At 38.1% G+C, this 23,765-nt stretch overlaps 1 protein-coding gene across 2 annotated transcripts in view; it reads left to right on the forward strand.

Moving 5' to 3' along the window:
* The window catches only part of znf423 (zinc finger protein 423), a 406,985-nt gene that overhangs the window by 168,281 nt on the left and 214,939 nt on the right, over positions 1 to 23,765 (forward strand). For both annotated transcript variants that reach the window (XM_062036135.1, XM_062036134.1), the window contains exons 4-7: positions 15,921 to 16,098; positions 21,096 to 21,220; positions 21,335 to 21,416; positions 21,524 to 21,599. In XM_062036135.1, the coding sequence (XP_061892119.1) occupies positions 15,921 to 16,098; positions 21,096 to 21,220; positions 21,335 to 21,416; positions 21,524 to 21,599 (461 nt within the window). The remainder of the gene's footprint in view (positions 1 to 15,920; positions 16,099 to 21,095; positions 21,221 to 21,334; positions 21,417 to 21,523; positions 21,600 to 23,765) is intronic.

Below are 23,765 nucleotides of genomic sequence, written 5' to 3' on the forward strand. Positions count from 1 at the left end.
CGTCGCTTTCTCGGTCCGAATTGCTGTCGCTGCTGGTGGCCATGATTGTAAACAATGTGCAGATGTGAGGAGCTCCACAACCTGTGACGTCACGCTACTCAGCCCTTTGAGACACTTGTGATTTAGGGCTATATAAATAAACATTGATTGATTGATTGATTGATACTTCCGGTACAGGCAAGGCTTTTTTTTAAGCGACCAAAAGTTGCGAACTTTATCGTCGATGTTCTCTACTAAATCCTTTCAGCAAAAATATGGCAATATCGCGAAATGATCAAGTATGACACATAGAATGGATCTGCTATCCCCGTTTGAATAAGAAAATCTCATTTCAGTAGGCCTTTAACCCTTGTGCAACCCTAGGGCCCAAAACGGGCATTACGTGTGTTCCTGATGTGATATGATTGTTCAGTTTGAAGGTAAGCGGACTGAAATTTTGCCAGGCAGTTTTTGTAAAATACATTTGAATTGTGCCCTGTGATGAGGTGGCGACTTGTCCAGGGTGTACCCAGCCTACCACCCGAATGCAGCTGAGATAGGCTCCAGCGACCCCAAAAGGGACATGCGGTAGAAAATGGATGGACATTTGCATTTTGTTTTTGATTGCAACGTTGTTAGAACAGGATATGAACATAAGATACCATTTCTATGAAGAATTATTTCGGGCCCATTGTTGACGGTTAAAAAACAGGGGTAATTGCTTACCTTAATCACCAGATGACGCCAAAAATTCTCGGAACTTTGATGAGTGAAAATGAGTTAAACCACCATTAAACTGCTCAAATGTAATGCAAATGTTCTCTGGCAGTTATATATATCATGGCACTGTAAACAATTTTAATTGTCTACCGTAATAAAATCAATGTCGTCATGAACATTGAACTATTCAAAACTGTAATTACTCAACCTCAGATATTCCACTCTTCACTCTAATTTTAAAAACTACAGCCTATTTTGCATTTTCTGATGTATACACTACCGTTCAAAAGTTTGGGGTCACCCAAACAATTTTGTGGAATAGCCTTCATTTCTAAGAACAAGAATAGACTGTCGAGTTTCAGATGAAAGTTCTCTTTTTCTGGCCATTTTGAGCGTTTAATTGACCCCACAAATGTGATGCTCCAGAAACTCAATCTGCTCAAAGGAAGGTCAGTTTTGTTGCTTCTGTAACGAGCTAAACTGTTTTCAGATGTGTGAACATGATTGCACAAGGGTTTTCTAATCATCAATTAGCCTTCTGAGCCAATGAGCAAACACATTGTACCATTAGAACACTGGAGTGATAGTTGCTGGAAATGGGCCTCTATACACCTATGTAGATATTGCACCAAAAAGCAGACATTTGCAGCTAGAATAGTCATTTACCACATTAGCAATGTATAGAGTGTATTTCTTTCAAGTTAAGACTAGTTTCAAGTTATCTTCATTGAAAAGTACAGTGCTTTTCCTTCAAAAATAAGGACATTTCAGTGTGACCCCAAACTTTTGAGTGGTAGTGTATATATATATATATATATATATATATATATATTAGGGCTGCAACTAACGAATAATTTGATAATCGATTAATCTGTTGATTATTACTTCGATTAATCGATTAATAATCGGATAAAAGAGACAAAATACATTTCTATCCTATCCAGTATTTTATTGGGAAAAAAACAGCATACTGGCACCATACTTATTTTGATTATTGTTTCTCAGCTGTTTGTACATGTTGCAGTTCATAAATAAAGGTTTATTTAAAAAATAAAAATAAAAAAAATTATTAAAAAATAAAAAAAACTCTGCGCATAGCATAGATCCAACGAATCGATGACTAAATTAATCGACAACTATTTTAATAATCGATTTTAATCGATTTAATCGATTAGTTGTTGCAGCCCTGATATATATATATATATATATATATATATATATATATATATATATATATATATATATATATATATATATATATATATATATATATATATATATATATATATATATATATATATTAGGGCTGCAACTAGCGATTAATTTGATAATCGATTAATCTGTCAATTATTACTTCGATTAATCGATTAATAATCGGATAAAAGAGACAAACTACATTTCTATCCTTTCCAGTATTTTATTTTTAAAAAACAGCATACTGGCACCATACTTATTTTGATTATTGTTTCTCAGCTGTTTGTAAATGTTGCAGTTTATAAATAAATAATTATTAAAAAATTTATTTTATATATATATATATTTTAAAGCCTCTGCGCATGCGCGTAACATAGATCCAACGAATCGATGACTAAATTAATCGGCAACTATTTTTATAATCGATTTTAATCGATTTAATCGATTAGTTGTTGCAGCCCTAATATATATATATATATATATATATATATATATATATATATATATATATATATATATATATATATATATATATATATATATATATATATATATATATATATATATATATATATATATATATATATATATATATATATATATATATATTAGCGGTTGTTTGCTAAACTTATTTATAGCTAAAGATGTGCAAGATACAGTACAGTTCAATAAAACATGATGCAGTATGATATGGACAAAGTCAACTGCCCACCAACCCTCTTCCTTAGCCCCCTGCCCCTAACCTTCTGCCCTCAAACACACTGGCACAAACACACACACAAACACACAAAGATACACACGCACACACACACTTCCCATATGGAACAGTTGGCGCCCAAAAGCGTCCAAAGCAGCCGGACCCTTTCCCAGGGCAGAAGGTGAGGGTCCCTACTGCCTGCTTAGTGTGTGTGTGTGTGTGTGTGTGTGTGTGTGTGTGTGTGTGTGTGTGTGTGTGTGTGTGTGTGTGTGTGTGTGTGTGTGTGTGTGTGTGTGTGTGTGTGTGTGTGTGTGCCTGAATGTCCATGTGTCCGCTCATAGTATTCTCAAGGGTTCAAGCCCCGGGCAGACCGCGTCTTTGCCGTTCTTTTTGGTATGTACCTTTTGCGACACGTATGAAGTGTAGTTGTGTTTGTCTCAACAGCCCATGTGACCTACAACTAGGGCTGGGCGATATGGCCTTTTTTTAATATCTCGATATGTTTAGGCCATGTCACGATACACCATATATATCTCCATATTTTGCCTTAGCCTTGAATGAACACTTGATGCATATAATCACAGCAGTATGATGATTCTATGTGTCTACATTAAAACATTCTTCTTCATACTGCATTAATTTATGCTCGTTTTAAACTTTCATGCGGAGACGGAAATCACAACTAAGTCAATTGACCAAAAGTGTATTTATTAAACAGTTATTAAGCAGTGGCACAAACATTCATGTCATTCCAAAACAGAAAGTGCAAGATTGTCAGAGACATTTTAAAACAAGCTATTAGTGCACTTTTGTGCATGATGTCACTAAGATGACATATCAAAACAACACTAAATTAAAGTGCACTTTTTGTACAGAACACCACCACAATAGTTTAAAACAAATAAAGTGCACTTTTGTGCATGATGTCACACAAGATATTTCAATAAGTGTCAAATAAAAATGAGCTGCATAATAGGAAATCAAATAGTGTATGTCCTTCACTATGTGGTAGGTTCCTGCGGACGTTATCTCCTTCTGTTGTTGACTATTTTTTTTCATACGGTGTTGATGTGGAAATGGTTGCTTGGGCATTTTGTGGGTGTGGCACCGAACGGAGATGTTGACATACGGAGTTTCAAGCACTCTTCGTTCTCTAGCGGGTGACTTTTCAAATGATGCTACAAATTAGCAGTAATGCTACTTTTTGTAGCAACGCTTTTGCCCCACACTTGACAAATTACGATTGTCTGTTCGACATCTTGCCGCTTGAAGCCAAACCACCGCCAGACGATGGACGCCCTGCTGTTTTTTTTGGGGAATTAATTTGTCCTTCATTTGTTACCAGATTCACACCTTCTTTCTCTCGTATTACCACTCGCACCACAGCTAACGTTACACATGCCGCTACCTCTCTGCTCCGCGAGGGCGTATGACGTTGCACGTATGTAAGAAGGTGCGCTTGTTTTATGTCTCTGTGAGAAGGAGAGACAAGAAAGAGTGAGAAACGCCTGTAGTGAAATGCCCGCAGCTAAAAGCAACTGCGTGAGAACGTATACTCCAATATCACAATAGTCATTTTCTATATCGCACAGAGACAAACCCACGATATATCGAGTATATCGATATATTGCCCAGCCCTACCTACGAGGTCTGTGCCCTCATTCCCAATGAACATATGCATACATTCGTAATATAAATATATATTCTGTGTTCTCGTTACATTTTGCTTCCCAGTGAAGTCATATCCTTGCCATGCAATCAAAGTGTTTCCAGAAAAAAAAAAGATTAGGGAAACATATCAGTGACTCCATATTCTCTTCCGGGAAAATAATGGCTTTTGTAAAGCTCCATCATATTCTACGCAACAGGTAGTTTCAAGCAAACAATCTGACTGCTCAAATAAACCGTCCTGCTGTGCAATTCTCATGATGCATAGCAACCAATGAGCTGTGCTTGGCTTATCAGTTGCCATGCCAACTCACATGATAATCACAGAGCCAGGTCGGGGTATTTCGTCTTTTCTTGACTTCTTTCAATCACCTCGACTCGCCCGTCAACACCCCTTACCCCAGCAAAACCTGTATACTGCAAATCAATTATTATTATTATTATTTTTTTACACATTCACAGGACAGATTAACGTCCTTTCTTCTTTTTTTCTTCTCAGAAAGTTACAATCATGAGTGTGGTCAGGGCTGCCCAGAGGGATAAGTTGTTGTCTGCACTCGCCAACATTGGCCAGGGGCAATCACATGATTCCTGGGGTGCAGCGGAAGTTAGAGGGCGAAGGCTGAATTTATGTTTATCTCATGGATGAAGGCAATGTTCTGCTCGTTTACACTGCACACCAAATCTGATTTTTTTTTTTTTTTGCCCTTAAGTGACACGGATCGGGTATTTTTTTGCCAGTCTAAACGCTCCAAAGTGCTTTAAATCAGATTCGGGCTACATCAGGAGGTCGTCCGAATCTTGTCAAATGTGACTGCGGTCTAAACACAAATGTGACCTGATTGCGACTTTTACGTCATCTTTGACATATTTTTTGCAATTCCCTTTTTCCTCATCCTGCAGTTGTTTTCCATCTTTTGCCTATTTCTTCTACACAACAGCCACGGCACAAAACCCACTAACACGCTGATCTGTGGCGCCCGTGTTTTTTCGACCTCCTCACTTATGCTAGGTTCACACCAACGGCGCTTTAAAGCGGCATGCAAAGCGGCGTTAAAGCGTAACAAAGCCTGATTAAAGCGTGAGGGTCGTAATGGATGGTGGGAAAGCTTGTAGTGAAGCGGGACATGCGGCAAGTTCGCCAAAATTTTTTAAACGGTTTAAAAAAATTTGGCGCTCTGTCAAGGATGGAATAAAGCGCCGAGAGCGTATCAAAGCATGACAAAGCTCAGCAAATCTTGACTCAAAGCGTAGGAAAGCTTAACAGATCTTGGTTCAAAGCGCGGACCCCAGTCTACAACTACAAATAGGAAGTGAATGTGATATTGACTAGTGACATTGAATATAAAAAATAAAAGAAATGCCTTTTATTGTCAACTAGCATAAGAAATGAAAGATAGATATTTATTAAGATGACAAAGAAATAAAAGAAATGAAGATACAAAACATAATAAATAATAAACATAATATAACGGAAAAAAAAGAGAAATTGAAAAAATAAATGAATATAAAACATAATAAATAATAAATAATAAACATAATATAACGGAAAAAAAAGAGAAATTGAAAAAACAAATGAATATAAAACATAATAAATAATAAACATAATATAACGGGAAAAAAAGAGGAATTGAAAAAATAAATTAATATAAAACATAATAAATAATAAATAATAAACATAATATAACGGAAAAAAAAGAGAAATTGAAAAAACAAATGAATATAAAACATAATAAATAATAAACATAATATAACGGAAAAAAAAGAGGAATTGAAAAAACAAATGAATATGAAACGTAATAAATAATAAACATAACATAACGGAAAAAAAAGAGGAATTGAAAAAATAAATGAATATAAAACATAATAAATAATAAACATAATATAACGGGAAAAAAAGAGAAATTGAAAAAACAAATGAATATAAAACATAATAAATAATAAATAATAAACATAATATAACGGGGGGGAAAAAGGAATTGAAAAAATAAATGAATATAAAACATAATAAATAATAAATAATAAACATAATATAACGGAAAAAAAAGAGAAATTGAAAAAACAAATGAATATAAAACATAATAAATAATAAATAATAAACATAATATAACGGGAAAAAAAGAGAAATTGAAAAAATAAATGAATATAAAACATAATAAATAATAAACATAATATAACGGGAAAAAAAGAGAAATTGAAAAAATAAATGAATATAAAACATAATAAATAATAAATAATAAACATAATATAACGGGAAAAAAAAGAGGAATTGAAAAAACAAATGAATATAAAACATAATAAATAATAAACATAATATAACGGGAAAAAAAGAGGAATTGAAAAAACAAATGAATATAAAACATAATAAATAATAAACATAATATAACGGGAAAAAAAGAGGAATTGAAAAAATAAATAAATATAAAACATAATAAATAATAAATAATAAACATAATATAACGGGAAAAAAAAGAGAAATTGAAAAAACAAATGAATATAAAACAATAAATAATAAATAATAAACATAATATAACGGAAAAAAAGAGGAATTGAAAAAACAAATGAATATAAAACATAATAAATAATAAACATAATATAACGGGAAAAAAAGAGAAATGGAAAAAAATAAATGAATATAAAAATGTGTGGAAAACAGTATACTGAGTTTTTCACATTTTTTTAAACTTATTTGTTTATCATATTTCTCTTTGTTATTACATTATGTGTTTTATCCTGTATATAATAAAACACAAAGAGAAATCAAATAAATAGATAAATCTAAACAAATGTGGGGAAAACTTAGTATACTGAGTTTTTCACTTTTTTTTTTTACTTATTTGTTTATCATATTTCTCTTTTTTTATTATATTATGTGTGCGCACGCAATTTATTCATCAAATTCACAAAATAATAATCACAGCATCTTCCAAATTGCACATAATTACATAACAATATCACATTTCAAAGTCATTATTACAAATTAATGTTCATAATGTTCATGACACGTTAATTCCAATGCACAACAGAGCTTGATAATCGTGTCAGAGCCTGATTTAAAGCGTCAGGATCGCATCAAAGCATAATAAAGTTCAATAAAGCGTAATAAAACGTATCAAAGCGTGACTTAAAGCATATCAAAGCGGCATCAAATCGTGAGGAACGGTAATTCGTCCCCCCAAAGCGGCAACTAATTTGTATCAGAGCGTATCAAAGCATAACATTACTTCGGAGATCGGGATATTCGTGGAAAAATTGACAAAAATGACGGCGCTTTGCTCGCCGCTTTAAAGCGCGGCAAGCGCCGTTGGTGTGAACCAGGCATTAGGAAATCCGGTGTCCTGTCAAAATGAGCCTCTTTGTCGAAAAAAAAAGGTACCAGATCGATCTGCCGCATCAAAAAAATATTCCTTAAGTTTCGAAAGGCAGATTTAGATATCAAATTGAATATATATGCTGTATTTTTCGGACTATAAGGCACTCAAAACTCGACAGTGCGCCTTATAACCCGGTGCGCCTAATTTTGGTTATGCTTACTGACCTCGAAGCTATTTTATTTGGTAAATGGTGAAATGATAAGTGTGACCAGTACATGGCAGTCACACCTAAGAGATACGTGTAGACTGCAATATGACTCAAGTAAACAACATCAAAATGTTATATGTTCCATTGAGAATATAGAACATTGCACACGGCGCTCAAAAATCTATCAACATGTTTTAGTACGACTTTGGTAAGCTATGAAGCCGCACCGCTTGATGGATTGTACTCTGCTTCAACATACCAGTATTATTATGGTGTGTGTGTAAGGTAAGACTTATTATCTTGCGTTTTGTTTCGCAATAATATGCAAAATAAACTTTTCTTACCTTCTGGGTACCTGCTGATCTGTATTTGAGATCTGCATAAGTCCTGAAAAATTGGGCGCGTCCGCCTCTGTAGTCAATAAGCTTCTTCTTTTTCTCTATCTTCTTGTTATGGGACATTCATCCTCTGCTGTTGCCATTTCTAATATAAAGTAGTGTAAAGTTCTTACTTATATCTGTCAGTAAACTCGCCATGAAAGCGCTAAAACATACCGGTGTAGTGAGTTTACATTATTCACCCAAGGAACTTTAGTTATTAGAGAGTTCCGGTCAGACGGTTTTTCACGGGACACATTTCCGGCGGATGAGGAGATGCTGCTCCGTTATTGATTGAAGTAAAGTCTGAATGTCATTAAAACAGTTAGCTCCATCTTTTTGACACTTCTTCCACTCCCGTCCTTGCACGCTACACCGCTACAACAAAGATGACGGGGAGAAGACGCTGTCGAAGGTGTGCCACGTAAAAAAGACCGCCTACAAAACGGCGCATCCTGAAGAGACTGTCAGAAAGCGACTTGAAGATGATCTGTAAAACATCATCCATGCAACATTTTGACCAAAGAACCACCATTACATGTTATCTAGACCACAAGGAAGTCTTTTACATTTAGAAAAAAATCATAATAATATGACTCTTTTAATGCGGCCTAGTGGTTAAAGCAGACCTGGGTATTCTGCGGCCCGCGGGCCGCATCCGGCCCTTTGTGCGTCCCTGTCCGGCCCGCGTGAGGCCAATTATAAATTACAAAATAAATTTAAAAAAGTATCTATGTCGAGTGTGCAACACAACAGTGCTGCTTTTGTTTTGAAAATCGTTATTTGTATTACTTCCGTGTGGACGTATGCATGTGCGTGATTGTGAGTGAATGTGAACAGCTGCAATCACAAATTACAAAATAAAGTTGAAAAAACATCTAAGTCGTGCGCGCAATACAACTGTGCTGCTTTTATTTTGAAAAGTATTATTTATGGGCGTGTGTAACCTGCGAGTGAAGGTGCACATGCAGCGACAAGTGATGCACGGTTTACACCCGAGACGCTAAAAAGAGAAAAGTTGATGAGGAATGGCGTGTTTCCAACAAGACATGGACTGCCAAGCAACGTTCCCTCTAAGGTGCGTGCCTGCGCAATTGCGCACTGCTCAAGCGTCCTCTGCACACAGCAAATATATGCCGCGCACCAAATCAAATCCCATCTGAATTCTAAACAAAATAAACATATTTATTCTGTGTAATTTTGTAATGCAACTTTGAGTGACAGTGACAACAAGCGGCCCTAACGGTGTTCGTCAACACCGTTCAATTGAACACCGTTCAATTATTGTAACGTCTATCGAGATGCTTCGAGGACAGGAATTACATCGATCACTTTATTGGGCAAAACTGTTTATATTCGGACATAACCACACCAAAAACATGAGTAAAACACTTCTATCTCGAAAAACTAGTAATTTTCTGCCGTACAAACCAGGCCAAAAGCAACTTGTCATCTGTCACCAACACGCATAGCACTAAACCACTGGTGCGTTTATGGCCACACAAAAAGTCGGACAACTCAAACACCACACAAAGTTACACTATGACTCCTCAGTCATACGTCTGCTTATTTTACTGTCACTTATTATTAATGTTAATTTATTTATATTAGTCATGGAATGCTGTTACACACACTACATTGAAGTATTACTATTATTATTAATTATTATTATTATTATTATTTATCTTACGGTATATATCAAAAATAATATTGAGCAAAATTTAATTGAAATATTGTGGATGTGGCCCTCCAGCAGTGCTCGGGTTGCTCATGCGGCCCCCGGTAAAAATTAATTGCCCACCCCTGGGTTAGAGTGTCCGCCCTGAGATTAGGTAGGTCGTGAGTAGGGACCTACCGATAAAGGCGTTAAAATGTAATATCGGAAATTATCGGTATCGGTTTTTTTATTATCTGTATCGGGTTTTTTTTTGGTTTTTTTTTATTTTTTTATTAAATCAACATAAAAAACACAAGATACACTTACAATTAGTGCACCAACCCAAAAAACCTCCCTCCCCCCATTTCTTTCTGTTATCAATATTCTGGTTCCTACATTATATATCAATACAGTCTGCAAGGGATACAGTCCGTAAGCACACATGATTGTGCGTGCTGCTGGTCCACTAATAGTACTAACCTTTAGCAGTTAATTTTACTCATTTTCATTAATTACTAGTTCCTATGTAACTGTTTTTATATTGTTTTACTTTCTTTTTTATTCAAGAAAATGTTTTTAATTTAGTTATCTTATTTTTTTTTTTTTTTTAAAAAGGACCTTATCTTCACCATACATGGTTGTCCAAATTAGGCATAATAATGTGTTAATTCCACGACTGCATATATCGGTTGATATCTGTATCGGTTGATATCGGTATCGGTAATTAAAGAGTTGGACAATATCGGATATCGGCAAAAAGCCATTATCGGACATCCCTAGTCGTGAGTTCAAACCCCGGCCGAGTCATACCAAAGACTATAAAAAATGGGAGCCATTACCTCCCTGCTTGGCACTCAGCACCAAGGCTTGGAATTGGGGGTTAAATCACCAGAAATGATTCCCGAGCGCGGCCACCGCTGCTGCCCACTGCTCCCCTCACCTCTCAGGGGGTGATCAAGGGTGATGGGTCAAATGCAGAGAATAATTTTGCCACACCTAGTGTGTGTGTGTGACAATCATTGGTACTTTAACTTTAAGTTTAATTGCCCTATATATGAAAAAAAGATCGAAAATAGACCATTCATCAGCAGTGCGCCTTATACTGTAATTCAGTCCGGAAAACACGGTACCCTTCTTAGCTTTAAGACAGAAGTAATCAAGTAATGTCTCGTTCCTGCAGGAGTTACTGTCTTTTCACATGCAATATGTCGCCCACCCGCCTCTCTCAGTGCTGTCCAGGCTGAGAGGGACACAGGGGTGAAGGCCAACACCAGTAGGGGAGGGACGGCTGGATGGGAGGATGGAGTGCAATAATGAGTAACAACATGAAAGGGGACAGAGGGAGTGCTGGGGACAGAGGGAGGGATGACGTGCACGGAGACTGCAGAGTGAGAGATAAAGCGGGAACAGAACACTTGGGGCCCCCGGGGTCCTTCGTTTGCTTCTCTCGTTGGTTTTTGGTTCGCAAGAGAAGAAGACAAAAAGTGTGCACAGCATGTGTCTACCAACCCCTGCCTCTCACCCCCCTCTTTTGAAATAGTTTCTCCTTTTCCTTTATAAAAAAAAAGATACATCAACCCTTACTGTCCCTCCTCGTCTTCCCAACTTAAGTTTTCACAGAAATTTCCTTCGCTTCCACCCCCTCCCCCGTTTCCCGATATCTCCCTGTTTGCCATTCGGCCTTGTCTCGCCGGGTCCCCTCGCGGCCGACTGACAAAGGCGCCGTTAAAAAGCCGTGTGATCCTCCATTTTAGCGCCAGCCACGCTAGTCAGAGGATTAGAGTTCTTTAATGACGCTAATCTCCCCTCCCTTTCTTTCTCAACATCCCTTGAAAAAGTGATTTCTCCCTCATGCTCTGACCCAATCTTTCTCACTCTTCACATCTTACTTCCTCCTTCTTTCCCACCTCACAGACGTTACGTCCTAGCGGACTCACACATAGCGCCATGTTTGAAGGAGTCCATTCACTGTATCCTTTCTTTCTATTTTGGGAGAAAGAAAATATGTGTACTCCATGTACTTGCAAATTATGTTAACTTAAATATGGTCTAATTATAGGGATGTCCGATAATGGCTTTTTGCCGGTATCCGATATTGTCCAACTCTTAATTACCGATACCAATATCAACCGATACCGATATCAACCGATACCGATATATACAGTCGTAGAATTAACACGTTATTATGCCTAGTTTGGACAACCAGGTATGGTGAAGATAAGGTCCTTTTAAAAAAAATTATAAAATAAAATAAGATAAATTAATTAAAAATATTTTCTTGAATAAAAAAGAAAGTAAAATAAAATAAAAACAGTTACATAGAAACTAGTAATCAAAGAAAATGAGTAAAATGAACTGTTAAAGGTTAGTACTATTAGTGGACCAGCAGCATGCACAATCATGTGTGCTTACGGACTGTATCCCTTGCAGACTGTATTGATATATATTGATGTATAATGTAGGAACCAGAATATTAATAACAGAAAGAAACAACCCTTTTGTGTGAATGAGTGTGAATGGGGGAGGGAGGTTTTTTGGGTTGGTGCACTAATTGTAAGTGTATCTTGTGTTTTTTATGTGGATTTAATAAAAAAAAAAACAACAACAAAAACGATACCGATAATAAAAAAAACGATACCGATAATTTCCGATATTACATTTTAAAGCATTTATCGGCATCTCTATCTAATTGTGCAAAAATATATTAGCAAACATTCAAACCATTTTTTAAATATGAACAAATATTAATAATAATGATTTCAAAGCAAGTTATCCATCAAATTGTGCAATGTAAAAGTAGCAATAGATTCCATGGTAAAATTGTGAAAGTTACTGTGGTTTTTACAGCATTTTTCTGTAAATGATAAAAACAGTACTTTTTTACTGTAATAAACTGTGGTGCCGCTTTGGCATTTACAGTAATACACCGAAAAATCTACAGTTGTTGATTTGCGGTAAAAACAAACATATATATATATATAAAAAATAAAAAAAATGCAGGTTTTTTTTAATGTAGTAAAAAAAAAAAGTAAATTTTACATTAAAATTCTGGCAACTGAGCTGCTTTTTTTTTTTTTTTTACCATAAAAATAGCAGTACTCTTTTTCCATTTACAGTAATATACATTACATTTTGAGGTGAAATTATTGCAACTTGCCATATTTTTTTGACATTTCAGTTTTTTAAAAAATCTACTAATAAAAATGCATTAAAAAATTGTAAAATAATAGTATTCACTGTTAGACGCGGCCCTCTGGGGCCAAACATAACTGCGATGTGGCCCTCAGTGAAAACCACTGTTTTAGATGGTCCCAAAAAAAGTGCAGTTCCCCTTTCAGATTCCGATTCAGAAGTACTTTATTATTCCCCGAGGGGGAAATTACATTTTCAGCACAATTCCATTCAAGATCAGATGAACATTACAGGGAGACAGAAAAAGGATCGCTGATGGGTCTGCCAACTTATGGCGCCCCTTACAAAAAAAGGTGAGAACAGGTAAACGTTGGGGAGGAGGCGGGGGGAGAGTAAAACAATATTTAGTCAAAGGCTGGGGTCCAGGGAGGGGGTTCAGACTGAGGCCACGGAAAAAAGACATCATAGCCATAGCACACATTAACATGTTACATAGAATCAACAAAACTTGCAACAGAGGGAGAGGGTGGGAGCTACAGAGGCCGGCTGCTGCTGTATAAGCGCTAGTCAGCCATCCATGGCCCCTAAGGGGAATCAAGCTGGTGAAGGCGTGGGGGTGAGCAGGGTATGTGAGTGTATATGCCCATTATCCAGGGTGTAGTGTTGTTGTGTCTTTAGGCCTGGAGTTGCTCTGCAGGCAATGTAGGCAAAGTTGAACTCCCGGGTGTTGTTGAGGAGGGAGGGAGTTCAGAGCGTTCATCACTGAGGTGACACATGCATGGGCCTGTTTTTCTTTTTACTCATGTTGGTGCCAATTTGTCCTCGTGTTTGCATTGCCCAAACTCCTTCTCTTTGGTTTGTTGCTGGTTTCTTGTTGTAGCAATCGGTCAAAAGCAGAGCTAAATACCTCCGCGTGCTCCATTGTGCGAATGCTGCCGCACACCAGAGTGACCACAACAATGTCTAGCATTTTTTAGAGGCCTACTGAAAGCCACTACTAGCGACCACGCAGTCTGATAGTTTATACATCAATGATGAAATCTTAACATTGCAACACATGCCAATACGGCCGGGTTAACTTATAAAGTGACATTTTAAAATTCCCGCCACACTTCCGGTTGAAAAAGCCTTCGAAGGATGATGTATGCGTGTGACGTAGCCTGAGGAACAGAGGTATGCCTTCTCCATTGAATACAATACAAAAAAGCTCTGTTTTCATTTCATAATTCCACAGTATTCTGGACATCTGTGTTGGTGAATCTTTTGCAATTTGTTTAATGAACAATGGAGGCTGCAAAGAAGAACGTTGTAGGTGGGATCGATCGGTGTCTTAGCGGCTAAGTACAATACTTACAGCAACACAACAAGGACTACTTACTACGCCTAGCTGATGCTTGCCGCCAAACCCACGGATGAAGTCCTTCGTCGCGCCGTCGATCGCTGGAACGCAGGTGAGCACGGCTGTTGATGGGAAGATGAGGGCTGGCTGGCGTAGGTGGAGCGCTAATGTTTGTATCATAGTTCTGTGAGGTCCGGTTGCTAAGTTGCTAAATTAGCCTTAGCGTCGTTAGCAACAGCATTGTTAAGCCTTACCTGGCTGAGAATTTTTAACCGTGTAGTTACATGTCCATGGTTTAATAGTATTGTTGATCTTCTGTCTATCCTTTCAGTCAGGGGTTTATTTCTTTTGTTTCCATCTGCATTTGAGAACGATGCTATCACGTTAGCTCAGTAGCTAAGTGTGTCACCGATGTATTGTCTTGGAGATAAAAGTCACTTTAAATGTCCATTTCGCGTGCTCGACTCTCATTTTCAAGAGGATATAGTATCCCAGGTGGTTTAAAATACAAATCGGTGATCCACAATAGAAAAAGGAGAGAGTGTGAAATCCAATGAGCCAGCTTGTACCTAAGTTACGGTCAGAGGGGAAAAAGATACACCCTGCACTGCCTCTCTAGTTCTTCACTCTAACGTTCCTCATCCACGAATCTTTCATCCTCGCTGAAATTAATGGGGTAATCGTCGCTTTCTCGGTCCGAATCTTTCTCGCTCCATTGTAAACAACGGGGAATTGTGAGGAATACTAGCTCCTGTGACGTCACGCTACTTCCGGTACAGGCAAGGCTTTTTTTTATCAGCGAGCAAAAGTTGCGAACTTTATCGTCGATGTTCTCTACTAAATCCTTTCAGCAAAAATATGGCAACATCTCGAAATGATCAAGTATGACACATAGAATGGATCTGCTATTCCCGTTTAAATAAGAAAAAATCATTTCAGTAGGCCTTTAAGTGTCTCTTTTAGGGAGTTTTTGCCTTACTTCTCCCACTCCACCGGATTTAACCCCTCGCACGGTGGAAAAAAAGTGCAATTTGAGCGTGCATAAGCGAGTACACCCAGTGTGTCTTCTAATCACTATTCAGATGTTTCAATCTGCCAAGGCCCTAATGAAAATATGATGAGGCAGATCTGTGGTCCTTGGAGACCAATGGAGGGATGCTAGGGCAGGGATGGAATGAGGGATGGCTGCAAAGGGAGGATAAAGGGAGAGAGAAAACACTCTGCCCTTATTTCTGGGCCCTGTAGGGGATACATAGTTCTTGGAGCCTTCTATTTAGATGTTGCTGCTGCTGGAGTACGTCTCTTTCTTCTCCTTCCTTCTCTTTATCTCTGCCACCCTCGTTTGTGTGTGTAACCAGGATAAATGTGTTTATTTTTTGGTTTACACCCTCTCCTTCTCATTTGAGAACTCCCACAGGCTGCCTCTTGCCTTCCAAGAACGCTGTAGCTTGGTATTAATCATTCTAACGCTCCCTGTTTTACCCCTTCTCTCTGTCTGTGCTCTAATTGCAGGTTTTTTGGCGGGGGGGGGGGGGGGGGGGTGAATCCTGCAGCTATGTACTTTCTCTCTTCATCTGCGCATACAACCTAAAGTATTTGAAAACAACAACACCGTCTCCCACTTTTTTTTGCCAGACGGTGATGACGATCCGGCGGGGCTGTCCTGGGTGCCGTCCTCGCCCTCCAGTAAAGACGTGGCCTCGCCTTCGCAGATGCCCGACGGCTGCTGCGATCTGGGCACGGCGACGGGCGGCGAGGAGGAAGGGGGCGCGGGTCTGCCGTACCCGTGTCAGTTCTGCGACAAGTCCTTCAGGTATCCCACGTCGAAGAACATTTCAGAATGTTTTGAAGACCACGCGTCGCTGCAGTAATTGTGACCTCGGAATGCAGGAGATAGGTGGCGACGTGCAGGTAGGAGTCTTTTAGTACTCACAAGTAGCACAAAGAAGTGCAGCACGGAAGTGCACTTACAAGCACAAGCAAAGGTAAGCATTAATTGAGCAGTCTACATGCACCACAGTCTTAAACTTAGACAAACTTTATTGATCCTCAAGGGAAATTGTTCCACACAGTAGCTTAGTTACAAAGGATGGAAAGGATAAGGATGGAAAGGATAATTGTTACTGTTTGAAGACAGCACGGACATCGTTTAACTCTATGTATATTTATATACAATAATACAGTGTTTCCCATAAACTGCCACGATACCTGTGGCGGTGGGGGCGTGGCTATGGGCGTGGTCACCATGACATCATCGAGTAATTTGCATAATTTACTACAATGATATGATTTTCTCTAAAAAGGCTCAAAAAATGTATACTTACTAATTAATAATAACAGTTTTGTTTTAAACGTCCATCCATCCATCCATTTTACAATATAATTACAACACTTTATGTACATATTTACATACAGATTTGAACAATAAGTTATTCACTGAAATATATTTATTAATTGTGGTTCTTACAAAAAATATATCTTATAAAATATAAAAGCTAAAATGTCTCTTAAAGCTCTGCCCCTTTAATTAGTGCATACTAAATAATTTAACTTTAGCCTACTACTACAACCATATTATTTACCAGCAACATAAAGTGAAACAGAGGCAGAGGTGTCCTGCCACAGTCAGTAACAAATAAACAGAAAACAGTAATGGTCAAATACAAATAAGGCAACAAGAGAAGTATCCTACACTTCTCTTTTGTAAAGTAAATCGGAACAGCCTATATGGGCATCTACATCAACTATATGATTTGCCTGAGAAGCTGGACAGGACAAAAAAAAAAAAAAAAAATTATTATTTTTTTTAAATTTAAATTTTTTTTTTTTTTTTTTTTTTTTGATGCGGACGTAATTCTTTCGTGGCGGGCCGCCACAAATAAATGAATGTGTGGGAAACACTGATAATATGAAGTGTGAACCAACCCAAATATGTGTATGGTGTGCGACTATGTGTGGGAATTAAATGTTTAGTGTTGAGCGAGAGGCGGAAGTCCAAAGAGGGGCAAGGCTGGCTCGGAGGTCCGTGAGCAGGCAGGAAGTCGGGGGCAATAGAGAGGCGTCAAAGTCCGTGTCCAGGTGGGAGGTCGAGATCCAAATTGGGCAACACATATTGGGGAACACAGGAAAACGAGACACACAGCTCGTAACTCGGGAACGGAGGTAGGCTGCTGGAAGACGACAACGGGGACACCAGACCAATCAACACGGAGGAGGGGGAGATTACACAGAGAGAAAGTATGCATATAGCTTGTAGAATTTTGGCTTACTGTACAGGAACAGGTAGCTACGTTCTGGCACAGGATAGCAGATTGCTCTGGCTTAAGAAGGCAGGTCTTCTCATCAGCGACAGGTGCGTTGATTGCTGATGATTATAGGCAGCTGCTTGCTGCACCGGAGTGGATGTACAGACTTTAGCCGCACTCGCTAGCACTACATTACAGCGAAGACGCATTTGTTGCAACCTATTGCAGCTTTGTGGCTCTCAGTTTTGCGGGACATGGCCAGAATGTGTCATGAACATGCATTATCACGTTTGTATCGCACACCCCTAGAAAAGGGGTCCCTCTGGTTACAAACAAGTTTTGTTCCTACGACTTTGTTGTTAGTTAGAGTTACCGTTTGTTGCTTTTTCTTGAAAATGGCAGCCAGGAAGTGTTTTTTCATATGTTAAAAACATGTATCTAGACTGGAATAAGTCAGCAACTGGAATATTTGTGTAGTTTTCTGGGGATCTAGAGACCAACCTCATGATCATTGCTCCTCTCGCCACGTCATGGACATCTCTTTTGTGAACAAAGCACAGTTTGATGCCAGATTCTCAAATATTCATCCAATTAGCATCTTGGCTCAGGTGGAAGAGTGGTTTGTCTCCCAATTTGAAGGTCGTATGTTCGATCCTCAGTCCCCCTGTGACCATGTCAAAGTATCCGTGAGCAAGATGTTGAATCCCCAGTAGGTGAATGTGGTCGTAGTGTCCAAACGTTTTAGATACCTTAAAGGTAAAAAATCGCTATACAAGTGAAATCAATTTACCCATTTGTGTCTATTATCCAATTATTTTTGTAGTTTTTGCTGACAACCATTAGCACATAACTGTTTGAGGAGGCGTGTCTCTACGCAGCTCTAAGCCACCAGTCCAATCGGGTAGGAGGCTGCGGAATCCGAGCATGTTGGCCGAGAGCAAAATAATGCAAATCTACACTGTTATTACAATGCCCCACTGGGATCCTATATCATTTTAAAAACCCTTAAAATGAGCAGGAAAGGACCCAGCAATCTAGTTGGGACAAAATTAATTGCGGCCCCTATAGCAAAGTATTTAGTTTAAGGCCATATCCATAAAAGCAAGCATACTTAAGAAACTCACATCTTTGAAAACACTGACTTGGGTGAAGAGTTGAATAACTTTGTCTTCAGCTTTCATTTCAATAGTACAATGGTAAACAACACTGGTTTGCTGGCTTTAAACACAGTAAGAGGACATATCGTATGTTTAAACGTCAACTAGAGCTGCAGCTATCGATTATATTAGCAACTGAGTAATCTGTCAATTAGTTTGTTCGATTAATCGGATAAAACACACTTCATAGCCTCGATTGGGGAAAATAGTGGGAATAACAAAGCAGAGGGACTCTCATCTGTATATTCCTGGTTTGAATATCGTCTTTATACACCTTGTCAGATATTCCGAGAACATTATTTCAACCTGCAAAGCCATACATAGTTTAAGGAGTATGTTTATGAAAGTTCTCATTCATCCAGGTCATTGTCATCCCAGGGCGTTCAATCCATCGCAACTAGACTGCATGGTTTGTCTAAGAAGACATTTCGCCGCTCATCCGAGTAGGCTTCATCAGTTCGTGCTCTTAGACTTAGATTGGTTAGATCTAGTCCAGCTAGAGGAATACAGTGTCGAAGCGTAAACACAGGGCTTGTAAGACAAAACAAGGATTTACTTACCTGGATTTGATGTGTTGACTTCCATTTAATGTATTTTTACAGTATTTTTCAAACTAAACAGAAGTCGTCATCATGGACCTCCTAGCTGAGGAAGCTAGCTCTTTAATTAGCTACACCAGTGGTGGGCAAACTTTTTGGCTCAGGAGCGACATTGGCTTTTAAAATTTGACAGACGAGCCGGGCGAGCATATGATGCATTTCAAAGCATATCATATCTGTTGGAACTAAGAGTAGGCTTCACAAACACGGGCTATTTTAATCGTAATACATCTATTTTCAACAGTATTATATCAGAACTTCAAAGAGACATAGCAGTGTTGTTGGTCACCCTTTTTTGCCAGTGCGTCAAAGTCTAGTATCAATTTTGTTGTGGCAATTCTCAAAGCAGATATTTGCTCAATTCTGTTTTAATATTTGGCGGGCTGGATTAAAGGGACCAACGCCTAGTTTTCCCACTCCTGAGCTAAACAGACAAAACTGAAACAATACAAAAAGGATTGCGATTGTAAGTTAATAAAGCTGACCTGTTAACATGTTAGTATATTTGCTAATGCTAATGACGCTAGCTTCATTACATCACGATTGCATGTACAAATGTGCATGAAAAGTCTCCTACTGGCATCACACATGTATTTATTGTTTTAGTTATATTGTAAAACTTGCAAACATTGCTTAGTGTGACGAATGAAGAATTATTTTGAGCAGAAGTGCTATGGACAGTTATAATTCCGGTTCAAGGCACGGAACAGGAAGTACATTTTCAACCCGCAGCACCTGCATTGAGCGAATTTGTCCAAAAGATGGCACCATAGCACATACAATAACACACCTTTTCAGCATCTCTGTTGGTGTGATGTGAAAACTATTTGTTGAAAACAAAACCTTACGGCCATTAGAGAAGAAAAGACCTTTTTAATAATCCGCAGGGTTGAAAGTAGCCTTTTTACAGCATATCATATCTGTTGGAACTAAGAGTAGGCTTCACAAACATGGGCTATTTTAATCGTAATACATCTATTTTCAACAGTATTATATCAGAACTTCAAAGAGACATAGCAGTGTTGTTGGTCACCCTTTTTTGCCAGTGCGTCAAAGTCTAGTATCAATTTTGTTGTGGCAATTCTCAAAACAGATATTTGCTCAATTCTGTTTTAATATTTGGCGGCCTAGTTTTCCCACTCCTGAGCTAAACAGACAAAACTGAAACAATACAAAAAGAATGCGATTGTAAGTTAATAAAGCTGACCTGTTAACATGTTAGTATATTTGCTAATGCTAACGACGCTAGCTTCATTACATCACGATTGCACGTACAAATGTGCATGAAAAGTCTCCTACTGGCATCACACATGTATTTATTGTTTTAGTTATATTGTAAAACTTGCAAACATTGCTTAGTGTGACGAATGAAGAATTATTTTGAGCAGAAGTGCTATGGACAGTTATACTTCCGGTTCAAGGCACGGAACAGGAAGTACATGGCACCATAGCACATACAATAACACACCTTTTCAGCATCTCTGTTGGTGTGATGTGAAAACTATTTGTTGAAAACAAAACCTTACGGCCATTAGAGAAGAAAAGACCTTTTTAATAATCCGCAGGGTTGAAAGTAGCCTTTTTACAGTCAAAGGCACTTTACCTTTTCTTGCATTGCGTGTATTATTTTTGCGTGTTAAGTTGCTTTCTGTCCCCTGACCATACGGTAGTTTCTACAAATAAATACCACTATTTTAATTAAGGGGGGTCGTGACAGAAAATAATTGAGAACCACAGTCTTAAAGTGTTAAAAAGACCAAAACACAACCCCACATTAACGTCACCTTTTCCTGTTCTGTCATTGTTCAGCCGGCTGAGCTACCTGAAGCGTCACGAGCAGATACACAGCGACAAGCTGCCTTTCAAGTGCACCTTTTGCAGCCGCCTCTTTAAGCACAAGAGGAGCAGAGACCGCCATGTCAAACTCCATACAGGTCGGCCCGGGAATCATCATTGTGGATTTTATTTTCCTTTGTCCATTTAGTAATGTAGCGTACCAACTTTCCACATACTAACTGTGCTCCCTTCTCTATCTGTCACCAATACAGGGGATAAGAAGTACAGTTGTCAAGAGTGTGAAGCTGCATTTTCTCGCTCAGATCATCTAAAGATCCATCTCAAGACACACAGGTGAACCCTCTCTTAGCTGCCATGCGCACGAAATGTTTGTTTTCAAATGAAAAGGTGTTGCTTTGGATTGACCTCTTGGTGGGGGTTTTCCCTCCACACAAATATAGCTCCAGCAAACCGTTTAAGTGCAGCGTGTGCAAACGAGGATTCTCCTCCACTTCATCGCTGCAGAGCCACATGCAGGTACGCTTACTGCCTCATTGGAGGGTTTAAGTACAGTGCTACCTTGCTTTTTGGTAGTGCCGTATTTTTCCGACTATAAGACGCAGTTTTTTTTCATAGTTTGGCCGGGGGTGCGACTTATACTCAGGAGCGACTTATGTGTGAAATGATTAACACATTAGCGTAAAATATCAAATAATATTATTTAGCTCATTCACGTAAGAGACTAGACGTATAAGATTTCATGGGATTTAGGAGTGACAGATTGTATAGCATGTTCTATATGTTATAGTTATTTCAATGACTCTTACCATAATATGTTACGTTAACATACCAGGCACCTTCTCAGTTGGTTATTTATGCCTCATATAACTAGGGATGATGTTTGATAAGAAATTATCGAGTTCAAGTCTATTATTGAAGCCTCTTATCGAACCGATTCCTTATGGATTCTCTTATGGAGTCCAGATAGGTTGTTGTATATGGAAAAAAACACACAATATTTGGTTTAACAAAAGCTCACTTTTATTATATAAGAAAACAATTTAATCTAATAAATAAATAAATATTGACTGTTACCCCCCCTAAAAAAATAAAATCTAATAAATAAATAAATATTGACTGTTACCCACCTAAAAAAATAAAATCTAATAAATAAATAAATATTGACTGTTACCCACCTAAAAAAATAAAATCTAATAAATAAATAAATAAATATTGATTGTTACCCCCCCTAAAAAAATAAAATAAAATAAATAAACATTGACTGTTGTTACCCAAAGTATATTAAGTGGGATTTTTCAGAAAAACAAATATATACAGTAACACAAAAACAACCTGTCTCTGTACCCACATATGCGGTCCTCTCCAAGGTTTCTCATAGTCATTCACATTGACGTCCCACTGGGGTGGGCTCTGTACCGAGGATGTCGTCGTGGCTTGTACAGCCCTTTGAGACACTTGTGATTTAGGGCTATATAAATAAACATTGATTGATTGATTGATTGATCACTATAGGTGTATAAATAATAATATAGTGTTAAATAAAATCAGTCCCTTGGGCACAAAACTGGAAATAATACAGCTCTCCAAAAAGTGCACTTCTGCTGCTATTTGACATAACTGTTTGTTATGATGCTTTGACATTTTTGCACTTTAAAGAAAGAAAGAAAATTCTATGAAGAGAAAAGTTGTTTGCAAATGTGGTTACAATGCTAAAAAAATGAAAAGTTAAAGCTAAAAAAAGAAATACACTTTATTGAGTTAACATTATTTCTTTATAGGGGGGAAAGATGTTACGAGCTAGGGAATATAACAACTACACTACCCAGCATGCAACGGGAGTGACGAGCATGCGCGGTAGCCCCGAAAAGTGTTGTTGCATGTCGTCACCCGTGAAAGTAAACGTCAAGAACTCAGCCAACACGCCTCGTCTGCATTATTTATAATTAGACAGACAACAGTGTGAAAAACAAAAGTTAAAAAAGGGAGATATGTTGTATATATATGTATGTGCTGCTGTTGCTTTAAGAAGGTTGCGCCAGCTGCCGTAAAGGAGGTGCGTTGCTAGCCTGGTTGCTATGTTTCCGGTGGGTCGTAAAAGTGTTCTTCATGAGTTTGTACCCTGCTCAAATCTCTCAGTAAAGTTATTCATTGAAATATACCTTTTGTTTTGAACTTTATTACACCTTGGAGCGCTTTTTCCCGTCCATTGTTTTCCTGCTTTCGCTATCTGCGCCTAATGACTGAGCTACGTGACGTCAATTATTGTGATGTCCCACGGAGCATTTCTGGTCGGGACGGGATTCGTTCCGAGGGATTCGAATAAAGAACCAACTCTTTTCTTTACTATAGTGGTCTCGATAACGGGTACCGGTTCTCAAAAAGGGATTAGAGTCCGAGGACTCGGTTCTTTTCTTATCGAACAACCGGGAAAACCGGTTTCGAGTATCATCCCTACATATAACGTACACTTATTCAGTCTGTTGTTCACTATTCTTTATTTATTTTAAATTGCCTTTCAAATGTCTATTCTTAGTGTTGGGTATTATCAAATAAATGTCCCCAAAAAATGCGACTTATACTCCAGTGCGACTTATATATGTTTTTTTCCTTCTTTATTATGCATTTTCGGCCGGAGCGACTTATACTCCGAAAAATACGGTGAACATTTTCCGAAAGGTTTGA

Source organism: Entelurus aequoreus, linkage group LG24, assembly GCF_033978785.1.
Source record: "Entelurus aequoreus isolate RoL-2023_Sb linkage group LG24, RoL_Eaeq_v1.1, whole genome shotgun sequence".
In the NCBI taxonomy this organism is placed as follows: domain Eukaryota; kingdom Metazoa; phylum Chordata; class Actinopteri; order Syngnathiformes; family Syngnathidae; genus Entelurus; species Entelurus aequoreus.